General features: G+C 36.3%; 1 protein-coding gene across 5 annotated transcripts; it reads right to left on the bottom strand.

The window, feature by feature from the left end:
- Window positions 1-1,273: 1,273 nt before the first annotated feature.
- LOC118744721 (receptor expression-enhancing protein 1) lies at window positions 1,274-13,806 on the bottom strand. Of its 5 annotated transcripts, none has more exons than XM_036477949.1 (10): window positions 13,518-13,806; window positions 12,813-12,999; window positions 10,809-10,881; window positions 10,538-10,735; window positions 9,673-9,786; window positions 7,557-7,643; window positions 7,245-7,393; window positions 7,019-7,148; window positions 2,958-4,229; window positions 1,274-2,323 (listed from the first exon to the last, which is right to left on the bottom strand). In XM_036477949.1, exons 2-9 carry the CDS (start codon window positions 12,842-12,844, stop codon window positions 3,030-3,032), a joined length of 1,983 nt encoding a protein of 660 aa, XP_036333842.1. In that variant the 5' UTR covers window positions 12,845-12,999; window positions 13,518-13,806; the 3' UTR covers window positions 1,274-2,323; window positions 2,958-3,029. The 5 variants fall into 5 exon arrangements, with proteins under 5 accessions (XP_036333842.1, XP_036333844.1, XP_036333843.1 ...); XM_036477950.1 differs by lacking the exon at window positions 1,274-2,323 and having other exon boundaries at window positions 3,667-3,738; window positions 3,789-4,229; XM_036477951.1 differs by lacking the exon at window positions 2,958-4,229.
- Between the last annotated feature and the right edge of the window lie 1,415 nt (window positions 13,807-15,221).

Genomic DNA, 15,221 nt, shown 5'->3' with positions numbered 1-15,221 from the left:
GATGCGAATCTGTGGTAAAAGCATATATGTACATACATATCGTCCCGTTTCTGCCTTAACCACGTATCTACAATTTTTGGGAAAACTAATATTACCACTTGAAACAGCTGCTTAAGCGTCACACTATTTGAAAATAGAACAAAGACTTAATGAGGGTTCTCACTATTGTTAGTGGAACCAGAAATATTAAGTAAAAAATGCGTTTATTGTATCCTAGCGGAAGAAATTAAGCATTTTTTCTTACACTCCCTAAAATACCTCTATTGCAGATACGAGGTTAAGGCAGAAACAACATTTCCTCAATTTTAAAAGGAGGTAGACGAATGGTGATATTGTACAAGAACCTATAACACTGCTTTACACGTAAGCTACTATTTTTTACGCCACTTTGCAGAAAAACAAATCAACACGGTTCCGGTACTAAGGTAGCCGTGCGAGCGAGCAACTGCCAGGTTTTCAAACCTTTTATTTTTGAATCATGAAAGTTGAGTTAACTCAAAAGAGTTTAGAATTTTTCTCAGTTGCTTTCGCACTACTCGAGAAACACAACAACAACTACATAGAAGAAAAACTCTGAACTAGAACAAAACTAACAAAAAAAAAGGTTAGCATGTGAAACATTGCGAATATTAACAAATAGCCGTACGCTCATTTTAGGAGTAACTGTATGTATAAGACCGTTATTTGTTTGCGCTTAGAACTGTCTTGAGAAATTTTGTACATATTTCAAAAACATGAATTTTAAAAAATTATCAGCGCTCAGATATAAAAATGTCCTAAGTATATTTTCTTTAGTTCTAAGATGGCTAGACGGCCGCCGTAACCAAGTGGTTATAGGTGTGTACTTCCACCCGGTTTGATTCCTAATCCGAGAAGCATCCAAAAATAACTTTTTCTATTTAATAGCGGTCGCCCCAGTAAGCTAACTTCTCAATGTGTAAGCATTCCGAAATCAAAGCGAGACAGTCTAGAACCGTTTTTGTTAATGTATTGTGTACTTGAGTGCCGTTTTTGTATATGTGTTGTGTACATGTTTATTTATAAACGTATGTGTTCCTTTTCTTTCGTACGTGTTTATTGATATATCTGTACTGTAGTGTTTTCGGACGGTACTAGCTCTTACTGCCAATATAGGAGTATTACATATATGCCCTCGACAGACAAATTTCTTGAATGTATTATATTTCTCCCATGAGAAGGCTTCTCAAGGCACGATCTAAATTTTTTAATGGCAATAATTTAAACAACCTTTTAATTTACATAAACACAAAAGGAAACTCAATATATGAATTTATTTATCGATTTAATAAGTTAGTAACTATTTTCATTATATTGCATTTATGTATATAGGTATGTATACAAACGTGTTCGAATATTTGAATATACTAGTTGTATTCATATTCAGGCGGGGAAATAGAAACAAAAATTGTAATATGTATAAAATACGCTTAACTAATGAGTTGACATTACAATAACTAAGGTTTGTATGTATGTATGTACGTACGTAAGTAATTAATTCATTTAACATAATTCAAACTAATAGTTGAGCACCTCTGTTCACAATTTTGTAGTTCCTCCAGTATTTGCGCTAAGACCAAAAAATCGAACCAATTATGTATTATTGTTTGTGTTATTTCTGCGGTGCTTTGTGGCAAATTATATTTTTCAAAATGAACCTAAATAATTGCAATTAAATATAATCGATGCAGTTTTTGTTATTACAAAAATATTAGTAACAAAAAAAGAACCTGCACTCAGCTGATGGTGGAATTCATAACTGATAGAATCCACATAAGCCTTATCACATTGGCCACGTACAGAGATCCGCCTTCACAGCATACAATGAAAAAAAAAACTAGATGGAAGAGTAACATCCTTCTCTGCATTCTTTTTACAGTCACATTTACATCTTTGATATTTTAAATAGTAACGCTTCGGGCGATAGGTAGGGGTGGAGCTTTGAGTAACAGTCATAATACTTATACGTTATATAAAAAAAATATCGACCACTATTAGATCAATAAATCTTCCCAGAGCACACAGTTAAATAATGATGTGGCTAACAAACATCTGGTAATTTTTAAAGCAATTCACTTTTCCTTCGAGTAGAGTTTGGCTGCTACCTTTAAGCGTTTCATTAACTAAACCGTTGCTCCTTTTTTCTTTTGCTATTCGATGAGTATTTGAAATTTGGTTGCATTGCTTTCGAATTGGCCGCCTTTTTCGCCTACTTATCCAACTTACTACGCGTTTTGGACGTGGCTACATTTACTTTCTCAGACTTTTTAGTGCGTGGAAGCGTAGTGTAGCTAGCCGAAATGACCTGCAATAAATGAAGCAAAATAATTTGATTAACGCATTATTAAAATAATTGTAAATAGGTATAAGATATGAGCCGAAGGCGGCGCAACAATATGCATTTGCATGCTCAGTAGTAGGAATACTTAAGTGGGGGCTACTAAGTCTATACAGTTGGTATGCGCAAATTGGCTAAAACTGACACTATAAGGCGCTGGAACATTTCGGTTAGTTAAGCCAGTAGAACAAGAACAAGTAGATATGCAGGTTTATTATGTGTACTTAGAAATGCATGTGTGAACTTAAATAAACGAAAGGGTATTCCAGATTGCGATATACTAATTTACTTTCCTGTAAGCAGACGTTTATTACAGTATGCAGAATGCGCTCACACATCCACAGTAATAAGTACAGCATAGCATTTATGAATGTGCCAGGTATATGGGTATGTATGAACAAAATGCCATGAGTAAAAAATAGTATGCATTTACAAATATTTATGCAACGAAAACCCAGTAAAGCAGACAAACTTTTAGCCCAACTGAAATCAGGTGCAACAAGAAGCCATACAAAGCGGAAATGGTAAACTGTAGAACAGCTGCACATTACGGATTCCAACGAACATTACAACAAACATTTTCTTTTTTTTTTCTTCTTACATTTCCAAAGATAAATTTGTTGTATTTACTACAATTTTATACAAATTTCGAATTGCTCTCATAGCAGTTGAACTATATTTGTGTTTCGTATGGCGGTGTATCACGTGTAGGCTTTTCAACATTCCCGTCGCCTTGTTTGTCACTCAAACTACTGTTGCTGGTGAAACGAAAAAGATTTGTTTTTAAATTTCTAAAGATACTCCTCTGTGGCACTGGTGAAGAACTGCGCGACGATATGCTGATGCTATCTAAGGTATTGCTTGATGATGCAATGTTGCTGATGGCTTTGCCACTGATTGTTGCTGGACGTGTGGGACGTGGTGGTAATGGCGGTGCTGGTGCTTTGCCTTTGTTGTGCGTTAAAGGGCGTGTAGTTAATAGTTTATTACTGCTCCTACTACTACTGGTACCAGGTGTTATTGTTAGCGCTGTCGTTGTTGCAATAGTAGCGCGAAAATTGTCTTTTATTTCCTTTAAAGTGTCTTGAAGCTCCTTAGCGCTAACTTTCGGCTTCTCAGATTTATTCTTGTCTAGTTGTATGGGTGTTGAGGTGTCTGTATCAGTTAACTGGGTTTCAATGGGGTCAATTGGAGTTTTTTCTTGCATACACGCGGTGGTGTGTTCTTGCACAGTTATATTTTCTGCTTGCTGCTTCTCCAACTGCTGTTCCTCTAAATCTTCAAAAGTTTCATCCTCGGCTAATGATGGTAATGCGTCTGAAAACCAATCGCTTTCATTGTCCTCATCGCTGCTTGCAAGTGTGTTATAGGTATCAGTATTGCTACAAATAGAATTGTTATCCTTGAAACTTATTTCGTCCGGTAAAGGTACTTCATGGATTGCTGCAGCTGGTTCGTTAGTTGAAAACGTTGCTTCTTCTTCCTTGTCCTGCTGCTGCTCTAGGTGGTCGCTGTACGGCGGTTGTTCTGCGGATTGTATGCCTCCTCCGAAATCCTTTAAATTATCTACATTTTTCAATATACGACTACTTTCCATATCATTGTTTTCCTCGATCGGTAGCATTTTTTCATTCGGCCGTTTTGTTTCAGCGAAAGCTTCATCAACTTTGTCTTGAAATGCTACTTGTGACGTGTCTTCTAAAATATGTATGCACTGCTGTACATCGAATAGTGTAGGGTTCTGTAAGTTTTCAGAACTTTCCAACAGAACTTCATTTTCTAAAGAACCGAACCCACCACCTGGCGCAAGTAATGTACTCTGCGCAAAGATATTTTGCTCTAATTGCCTGTACTGTTTGGGTTCATTTAAATTCTATACAGGATGGGGTTTAAATAAAGAATGATTCAAAAATAAATGATAATAAAATTAAAATTAGTAAAACTTAATTCATAAAAAATATGCATCGCAAAACAATTCAAGCGTGCAAATGCAAATTAAATACCATACAATTAAAAATCAACACTCTTACTTGAGACTTCGGGACTAGGATAGTTTCAATATTTTTCAATCCCTTCAGAATATATACAGGGTGTCCTAGAGCACTCGTCCACCCTCTAAAATGGAGGAATGTTTTTTATTAAATAACGCAAAAATATGACCCACCAAATCGGGGATGCTCTATCTATTGGTGGCATTACCGACGTCCATTTTTGATATATTAAAATTGTTACCACAAATTCGATTTCTGAGAATACAAATACATACGTAAGTTTTGTTTAAATTTTTTTTCTCGGCAGTGCCTTTTACAACCTCTAAGTGACCTTCGAACTTCAACCTGTCCTGGACTTCTGAAATGGACGAAAATGTGCTTATTGAAAAACGAAAAATATTAATCACCAAGTCGGGGATGCTCTACTTTTTGGTCGTGGGTCAAACTGACCGGAAGTAAATTTTTTTACATAGGGCATCTATACGTACATGTTTTTACCACAGATACGGATTCTGCGGACAAAAATACATATATTTTGTCGGAAATGCTTTCCGGATAAAATAATACACTTCCCGTCTATTAAACCCACTTCCGCTTGAAACCGGAAGTCTGTAATACGACCAAAACATAGAGCATCCTCGACTTGGTAATTCATATTTTTTCGTTTTCCAATAACAACATTTTCACTAATTTGAAGCTCGAAGGTAATCTAGCGGTTAAAAAGGCACTTCCGAGAAAAGGTTTCAAACAAAAGATAAGTATTTTTATCTTCAGAATCCGAATCTGTAGTAAAAACATGTATGTCTAGTTTAAAAAATGGACTTCCGGTCAGTTTAACCTACTTCTGGTTGAAAGCTGAAGTCGGTAATACCACCAAATGATAGAGCATCCGCGATTTGGTAGGTAACATTTTTGCGTCATTCAAAAAAAAAAAAATTCCTCCATTTTAGAGGGGGAGGGTGGTCTAGGACACTCTGTATAAAGCTTTTTCTGCTCAAGATTTGGTTTAAAAATTCTTGTGTGTTATTAATTATAATTTATAATGATTGAGAATTAAGGTCTAAGTATTACCGATATTTTGGCGCAAAGTTACTATTTGTGTGAGGTACGAGGGTATTAAATCAGTGACTTTTTGCATCTCCATTGTTGAAACTTTAAATGCTCTCTGCGCCACTCCTGTCAATTACCAATCTATTAACAATACTACCTAATTTTGAACAAGCTGCGAATTTCAAGGCTCGCTTCATCTCATCATTTAAGTTAAGACTGCCTCGCCACAACGTGTGTTCACAAACTACACTGCGTTCCGTACCGTTGCCGGAAAACCTCCTACCAAATAATTTCCTGGAACCAGAAGCAATGCAAAGTAAACCACAGCTCGTTACACTAAATGCAACAACTTGTTATACTCTATTTTGGAACCCGCCTCTATTTTCGATAGAAAACCTACAGCAGGGAGACCAATCCACCGCCTCCTAAGAGCTGCAAACTCAAAGCGGCTATGTTCCAATCTCCTCATTCATTCCGAATAGCCTTTAAATTTTATCATTTTTCAGAGACAACTTAAAGGCTTGTGAAATCAACAAACAGTGTCCTGCTAGTAGACCAACTAGATGCCTAGTGTTCTCCCTCTTAAGAAATTAAAAAAAAATTGTGAATCTCACATAATACTAGACACCTTGCAGCCGGGTATGTGTTTTAGTATACAGGTCAAGACTCCGCTTTATGGCTTGTCGAGACTTTTGAAAAGCTTCTATTGACACGATTTGCGAAAGAACGCTCTCCTTGGCAATTCTGTGGATCTTTGTTGCCAGTAATGCTTGTGTGCCCCGAAATCTAGTACAAATGCAATACCGTATCAATGTATGTACATATAATTCAGCCATGACTACTCTGCACTCGTATCACACCTCTAATAATAATACTGCCTTTATCGCATCCTAACTTTTAGTATCGAGATCCACTCGTCTACGTGTATGTATATATGGTTACTGCTGAATAGTTTTGCTGCGCTTTTTATGACTAAAGCCTATTTTTGGACTTATTAAACTACCAGATTCATCCCCTTCGACAGCAGTAATCTGCTCAATACTATTGAGTCAATAGTGGCTTGACACTACAGGTTCGGGATCATCATGTAGTCGATCTGTCCAGAGAGTGTCGACGCTAGAACACTGTGGCCATTGACGTTTTTATCCATGCGAACTGTCCAGTAGATCGAATACTACTGCTTGAATTGATTTTAACAATTTAGAGAAATAGAGGTAGTTTTTTTTCAAAATTCGTTTCCCAGTAGCTTATGTTAGAAAAGACACCGGCGTAGTCAAATGTTTTATTTTATCTGATGAAACAAAAGTTCATTACTTCTCACCGAACGAGATAGTTTTGCAGATGTAGCTCATCTTGAAGATATTTTAAATAAAAATTAAAAATATTACCCAAAGTGGAATTATCATGTTTTGATTAGAACCTCCTCATATTTGCTGCCTCATTGGAAATTAATGGAGTGTGTGTGACATTTGTATTGATCTCGAGTTCTTTCATAATGAGCCACGCCTTTTGGTTTTCTAATTAGCAAAAGTACATTGAACTTAACTACACACCCATCGACTACTAGCTACTTATTTGTTTCGCTACATACGCAGTACTAGCAATAAAGCATAAATATTACCTCTGTACGTCTGGCTTTCAAGCGTGTTTTTGTAGCATTTGTCATCGAAGATGTTCTACTCAAAGCAGCAGATACCGGCTCCGCGCTGGAATAACCCGAACTAATGTCTTCCGATGATCTTATATTGTAGCTACAACATAAAAAAGGTGGAAAAGCATACCATACATCACCATTATACGCAATTGTGTTCATAGATATAAATATGCGTCACAAAGTATGAACTTACTTAAAACCATCCGCACCCTTAGCAACATCCACCTCAGAGAAATACATGCCGGTTGAATGGCGCGTACCAGACGCTGAACGCGCAATGCCAGCTTGTGTGCGGGGTCGCAGCATACGTTGCTGTGGACGCATTTGCACCACATCGTCAATCTGTATGCATGTAGGTATATTTTTAAGTACATATATGCATATATGCAAGAAGAAGAAATAATTAATAACAATGGCTTGCTGGCAAGGGTGTATTTGTTATACATTTCATTTCATTTCATTTCATATGAAACTTTTTTTCTTTTCTTTGTCTCGTTGAACTTACCTCGTCCTGTGTGCGATGTACATCTGGTTCGGAGAGATCACTTAAACTGTAGCTGCGTCGTATGGTTTGCACAAGATTCCCACCACCCTATTGTGTATGCATATGCATGTAAATATGTATGCGCACAACAAAGAAAATTTAGCAGACAAATATTTATTTAACTATGTATCTTTGTAGGCTTTGTATGAATTTAAATATTGTTAATGACAAAGATGATCTTTTGTGATGTGACGATAAATAATTTGAGGGTTTTTAAAATAATACAAGTATTAATATCAAAATTGAATACAAAAAAGTAGCATATATTAAAAATTAATTATAAAAGTACAAACTAAAAGTGTTATAACACTAATACAAGCAGTATGATTAATTAGCATTACTATTATTTTAATCATTATTTTCAATTGTGGCGATTCGAGGTTGTTGCTGGCTGACAAACGTTGCTATCGTCTGCTTGGAGATCATACATAAACATACATTAATTTTTAACATCTATTGAGCCAATCGTCTTTCACATTTTCTACATCTTATTTCCGCCAACTATTCGATGTCCAAATCTATATCTGGTGTGTTATCGCGCAATCTGCGACGTCCACGTATACCCCCTCCTCCCATGGATTTTGTATTCGATTTACTTTGCTTTGTCTCGCGTGCTGTTGCTTTTCGTGCTCTCGTCTTGCGTGCGGGCAGTTCACGTGAACGTGCTGCACCCTTTTCGGTCTCCATCTCATTCCATTCTATTAGCTCTTTTTCGATTAGCATCTGCTGTTCATGCCGGACCATAGCTGCGATCGGCATTAACTCTAATTGTTCATCGTCTTCCGAAAACTCCAATTGTGCGGCATTTAAATGACCTAATGAGGCGGAACGTTGCATCCAATTGGCATCAACAATGCAATCTGGGTCATCTCGTCCGACTTGCGAACTACGGTACCTGTGTATTTCATTGTCCGACTGGGAGGAGCTCAATTGTGTTGGACGTTGATTGCCGTTGCCGATCGTGTCCATGCCGAATTGCACTGTCTGTTAATGGTGTGCGTGAATGGACGCATGCAAGCATCGGCAGCAGCAAGCGGCAACGTGCGAATTGTGTCGCAGAGGATGTATGCGTGTGTTTGTGTGTGGGGGTGTTGTGTTAGATTGTGTTAGATGATGCGTGCAGCGTTATATAGGAACCAAAGGAAAAGAAAAACAAATATTATTGAAATTAAAATAAATTAAAAAGGCAGATCTTCTTTAAAAAAAAAGAGGTTTAAGGGCCCTTTTCTGATGTAACTTTTAACTTTAAAGCTCATTTTATATTTAAAGTAAGGATTAAAAATAAAGCTATGTCTAACGTTAAGCATTTCTATTATCGGTTTTTGGCGTATGTATGTATGTTTATTGATTGTAAGCCAATTTAAAACGGAAAATAAAATGTTTTACTTTAGACACAATCACAAGTTTTAATGCAACCTTTAAGTTTAAAATGAGCTTTAAAGTTTCAGGTTACTTGAGAAAACGGCCCTAAATATATATTAGACCAATAGCTTAGTTTGAAATAATTAAATTAATTGCTAACGAAATTGAAATGGAAAATGTAGTTCTGTTGCATTTGCGATAAAAAATCAAACGACACTTAGGATGAGAATAATGCATTTATTTGATAAAGTATACAAAAATTTCAATGAAATAAACCACAAATGAAACAGATTTACGAAATTAATAAACTATATCCATACATAGATTGGCTAGCTCAGATGCAGATGATCAAGTAATGCGAGCAGTAGTGTCAAACGCATAAATGAACATTTTTAAATCTAAATTTAAATAAATGTAAATTAAAAGCTAATAAAGTGTATACAGATTGATTGCTTCAAGTTATGTCGTTGCGCAAATGCTCCTCAGTCGACTAACTGCATCCGTGGTAGCAAATAATAGGCGGCTTATAACGAATAATTTTTATTTTATACTATAGGTTTTAGTGCGCTACGCAATGATGTGTGCTGAATAAGATTAAATAGAGTATTTGTTGCAGACGGTGTACATAATGTGGCGATTTAGTATTGTTTACATAATGATTTCTGATCGCTAGAAAACTGATAATTTAATAGTTGCAGCGTTGAAAAACATTTACCTTAAGCGCAGTTTGCATGATAACATTGGTGGCATAATTGACGCCTTTGGTGCCCAATTGTAGTACTGCTGAGTAGCCACGCTCTTTGGCTTGGTTAAGGTACTCATCGATTTCCTTAAAACAAATGGGAGGGAAGAATTAAAATAAAACATTTAAAATTTCTTTGATAAGAAAAACTGGAAAAGTCGAAACCTCTAAAATTTTGACAGTTTCCCGAATTTTTTGATGGTTGAAAGCAGTGCTAGTCCGTGATAAATACAGCGGTGGAAAAATTAATATAACACATTAAACAAATCTACAAAAATATATCTCAATATCTAACAAAAACCATATAAATAAATTCATATTTCAAACTTGGAAAAAAATTTTAAAAATTCTCCAAATTGCATCTAAACTTTCAACTTTATGCAGTTTTATAGCCCATTATATTATAGTATAATAAAGTGCAAGATTGAATTGCTATAATAAAAAGTCGCATTGATTTTTTATACATTTTTTTCCACTGTCATTTTTTCTATTCAAGAATTTTTATTGAGCTTGGGGACGTTTTTAATGAAAAACTTATTGTGGAAAAGCAACAATAATTTGAAAAAATGGTAAAATTGATAGCTATTTCGGAAATCACCACATTTCCTCATCAGACTTCTTTCAGTAGGATTCGAACCGACGATCCCACTGACTCAGCCAGTTGCCAACGCACTGTGCTAAGTTCGCCTTGTAAATTATCGTTGCTTTTTCCCACTTTTTCATAAAAAAATGTCGGAACATTCTTTGTACAGAAAAAGTGCGCGAAAAAAATTGCCATATGTACTTGTGTTTGCTAAAAGAGATAAAGAGCGCTCATCTTTATCAGCGCATTTCATACCTGTTCTCTGCGCGTCAACATCGGGTGTACGAACTTTCTGTACAATGTAGAACTACCCTTTGTAGCTGGCGACAATAGCCACAAAACAATAATTACTTTCACTTCATAGTAAAAGGGAAACCATGAAAGAAAAATATCCGTAAATGTTTCGATGCATGTAAAGAAAGCATAAACAATCCAATACATCATCCATTTTACCTGAAACGAATAAATAAATAAAATCACTCATATATGTTAATCTACATAGTCTCTTTCACATTTTTTTACTCACATATTCTTTGACATTTTTGGTGCGCACAGCCTTGTACGAAGCATATGCCGGATATAGAGTACCAAAGGATAATCTGAAAGCAGGAAATATAACATTTTCAGCCCACAAACGTGGTGAAATAAAAGTGGCCAGTAACACTAAAATACAAGCCGTTGTAAATGAAACATGGGGCAACGGCCAACTCTGCACTACTTCCAAAAAACGTCCGAACAAAGTCAAATTGTGTACAACCTGCTCTGTATTTATAATATTTGCATCAGCTGCTGACGCTGCAGATTGTGTGCTCTTTTGTTTAAAATAGAACGCAGCGCCGCGGACGTTGTCCGGTGATCGCTCATCAGCGCTATTCAATGAATGGGGATATAGCAATATATTCGAGCCAGCGATAGATGGGGGACCACACTCATCGTTGTCAAGTGGTTGGCCAATAAATGTTCCTGATCTTTTGCTATTATAATAAATAATCGATTCGGGTGATGCATCCACTGAATAGCGACGATAATATCCGCTACCATCCGCTGCGAATATAGGCGTGGCGTACTCAGAATCTTGAGCTGCTGCATTCCAACGCCCATATAATGGTGGACTTTCCTGATATGGGCCATATTGTAAGCGATTTGGTTTTTTTTGAAAGAACTTTTGCTGCTGGTATGGCACCTCCCGCATCGATGACCACTCTCCTCCAGCATGATTCTTCCAATCACTCCGCCGCATTTTCTATACGCTTTATTAGCCGCTTGAATTGCGGTCGATTTGCGGTTTTATTTTATGCATATGTATGTTTTAAAACTCCAGTAAATTGGTAGACAAACTAATATGAACACCGATTAAAATTTGCCTACTGAACAGGCACAAAATATAATTTTGACTAAAGCACTTTATTATGCTCAATACGAATTTGCACAATACCAAATTCTGAACGAGTTTTGTAGTAGCTGCAGACGCTCATATTTAAAAATAGCATATAAATTTCGAGCAGAATTTCGAAACGTACATGATTTCGAATTGTAGAAGCGGTCTCTATCGCGGGCACTAAAAATATGCTCAACAAGAGTGAAAAACAAGCAACAGTTGCACTAGAAAAACATTGGCAGTTGTATCTGGCATGTCGAGATGGTTTTTTATGCGTATACGCAATGTTCGTGCTCTTGAGAGAAGGACTCGGAAACAGATCTATAAACATATACATAAGTATGTATGTACATACAATTTCAAAAGCGTTCGCATACCGAAGATTTGTTTAAAAAGGCATCAAATTAAAAGCTGTGGCTTTGTATTCTTGTTAGTCTCAGCAACATACATGATAATATTAATCCGCTCCATGCCTTCTTGAGCACCTTTTAAAAGTGCGCACAATAAAATGTCGTTGACTGTCGTTAAAAGTTTAAAAGCCACAGCTAAATTTATTAATGGACGCACATTTTGCGGGATATGTTGCACACACGATCGTACACTCAGTTAATGTACACTCATATATACATATGTACATATCCATATACTTATGAATTGTTAATGGTACATATGCACACTTGTGTTCAGAGTATGTACTTGTAGACGCCTATTCACGCATGAGTTAGAGTAAATGAAGCGAACTACTCGGACTTTTTTGGATAACGAAATTGTTGCAGTTCAGTTACCTGAAAAGTGGTATTTCTAAATATGCTTAGGTTGAAAGGAAAACAGGTAATGACGTGTCGCCAACAATTACTTAAAGTAAAAAGCGACAAAAGTGTTATTAACGAGGCCCAATAACTGTATTGTAGATTCTGTTTTTTGCTTGCTTTGTTTATAAGAAGCAATAAAGCTGTTAACAACGGCGCCATAGCAATAGCAAAGCAATGCAGGCGTCGCGTCTATGACAGTCATGCAAAAAACCGGAAGTAGTGGCAGAATGCTAATGATGACTCCAGTTTAAGTGGGTAATTTTATTTTAGATTTCTAATTACTAGCACAAATTTTTTGGGTGTTGTTGTGGGCGAATTGACATTGGAAAATGCTACTTACATGATGAGCCGCGAGAGCAGTGCACTGATCATGATGGCGACGTTTCTTTCTATAATTTCACACTTTTATTAGCACCTATCGTTGCGTTCCGTCGTCCTTCAGTCTTCCACTAGGTGCGCTGCCCCCAATCGTGTAAAGTAGACACTGAAGTTATGCACGTTCACATTAAATGAGTATGTTCGTCTGCCTAATTTGTAAACAAGTGAAATATACAAGAATAAATTAGCTTAAATATCTGCTATATAAGATGCAGGCCATTTCAATACGATATGTATGAATGTGTGTATGTACATATGTACTAGGCAAAGACGATATTATCCCGTAAATCAACTTCAATACATACATACATGCATACAAAAGTGCATTATGCACAAAAATCTTGCTAACAGCATCCAGACCGCTAAACCCAATCCATTTTTTATTTTTACTTTGTTATGCCTGAATTAATAATTCACATACGCAGTATGTACATATGTATCTCTTATATCTTTCTAATAAGTAACCTTGGTTTGCTTAATTTCATCAACTTAGCGTAGTGTGAAATCCTTGCAACCTTGCATCCTCCCAATATGTTTTAACGATTTTTCCTGCTTTTTTTTCTAGTCTTATGTTTTTGGACATATCGCTAGCCAATCACGGTGAACATATCTTTCGCCAATATTTCTTAAAAAACAATGAGTTGCCCTTATTGTAACGTATATTTACCTTTGTTAACTGACGACTGTCAGAACTTATTCACCCACCAACGCAATCCAGTCAAATCCTCGAATTCTTACAAACTATTGGCCACAGTTGCAGCAGTTTTCAGCCTTCTTATAATTAAACTATATTATCTTCATTTTTTCTTAACACCGCACTTTACTTAACTACACTTATTTCTTATTTAATTAAATACTTCCACACATCTTAGTTTTCAGCTGTTCTCTTACAGCGACAGATTTTTAATCCAAACCAGCTATGCGAGAAAAATCGTATAGAAACAAACAAGCAACAGCAAAAAATAACAGCCAGTGCTGCGGGTGCATTATTTTGCACCTTTTGGGGTAAAAAATTTGTACCACAAGATGCCTTTGTCCTTTGTTGAGAAATAAATTGATCGAGCTATTAAATGTTTAAGTCATCCTGTGGAATTTTTGCTATCATGAGTTTAATGCTAATTACATATAAATAAATAACACTATGTTTTTTTAATGAAAGTGAAGGAATTTTCTGGGATAAACTTTTGTTACGAACACATTATTTGTTATTATGATTGGCATTACTGAACTGTGTTACCGGGTGTTTTATATGTAAAAGAACTTCCATTATAAATTGTCGGATGAGCGCCGAAGACAGTGGTGGCTAAAGTTTGTTTACTTTGGTATATTTTTTATGAATATAACTTAGTCTGTTCCAATAGCAGTCCGGTTACAGGATTTAGTCAGAACTTACAGGAAAGGCTCTGTTATGCATACTTGGCATTGCATGCACTGCTATACCATTTTTACGTAGAAATCAAAAACCAACAGACTTCTACGTATGTAGTGCTGTGCGTTCGATAACCGATTACACGCGAGGCTCATTTAACAGATTTCTTATGTGACAGCTCTCAAGCCATGCCAAGTATGCATAACGGAGCCTGAAGTCGTTCCTATTGACATAAAACCTGTAAGTGGGAACACATTTGAGAGAGTAACTGAGCAACTGTTCCTAGTCAGAAGTTACAGGATTTAGTCCGGAGATTTTTTTCCTGTAAGTTCATGAAAAGTGTCAAACGATCAGCTGATTTACATGTGCAAACAAAAACAGAAAGCGGTGAAAGCAAAGAACCTTATATTTGTTATAAAATGGAAGTAAACAACGAAATATTTAAATATGTATAGATTTTATTAATTATTTAGTGATATTTCAGCCAAATCAGTGTAGTGCCAATGACATGTAAACAAACCGTCTGACGTTTTTACAGGAAATAGTGCTTTTTGCGTTCCTATGCACTTTTGCCTCTGTTCTCCTTTTACTCTCATTTGAGAGCGTAAAATTGTAGTTTGACAGTTCCACAGGTTTTAGTCCGAAGTTCAAAGGAACAGACTAACTGCATTTTAATGGATTCCGTACAAGGTTATTGGCCCTGTTACCACGCCAATGACAAAACTACCGCGCCTTAAATTATGCCTTAAAAACTTTGTTTTAACAAACTGACAATAACAATTGTTATTGTTATGATTGTTAACCCACGTCTTCACCTTCTAGAGATTATTTTAAAAAAGCTGTGTTAAGACAGAAATGTCAGGTGGGGGCCGCAAATTTTCACTGTTAAACCATATGTGTCTTGCCGAATTTCTTACCATCGCTGTTGTTGTTGTTATAGCGGCTACCAAGCCCCGCTCGGGTCAGATCATCCGTCAACGTTGTCGTCCGTTTCAGCTAAGG

The sequence above is a fragment of the Rhagoletis pomonella genome, unplaced genomic scaffold (assembly GCF_013731165.1).
Source record: "Rhagoletis pomonella isolate Grant_MI unplaced genomic scaffold, Rhpom_1.0 Rhpom_scaffold_00008, whole genome shotgun sequence".
Lineage (NCBI taxonomy): Eukaryota > Metazoa > Arthropoda > Insecta > Diptera > Tephritidae > Rhagoletis > Rhagoletis pomonella.
Note: the sequence above shows the minus strand (reverse complement) of the source record. Positions and strands in the feature narration are given on the sequence as shown.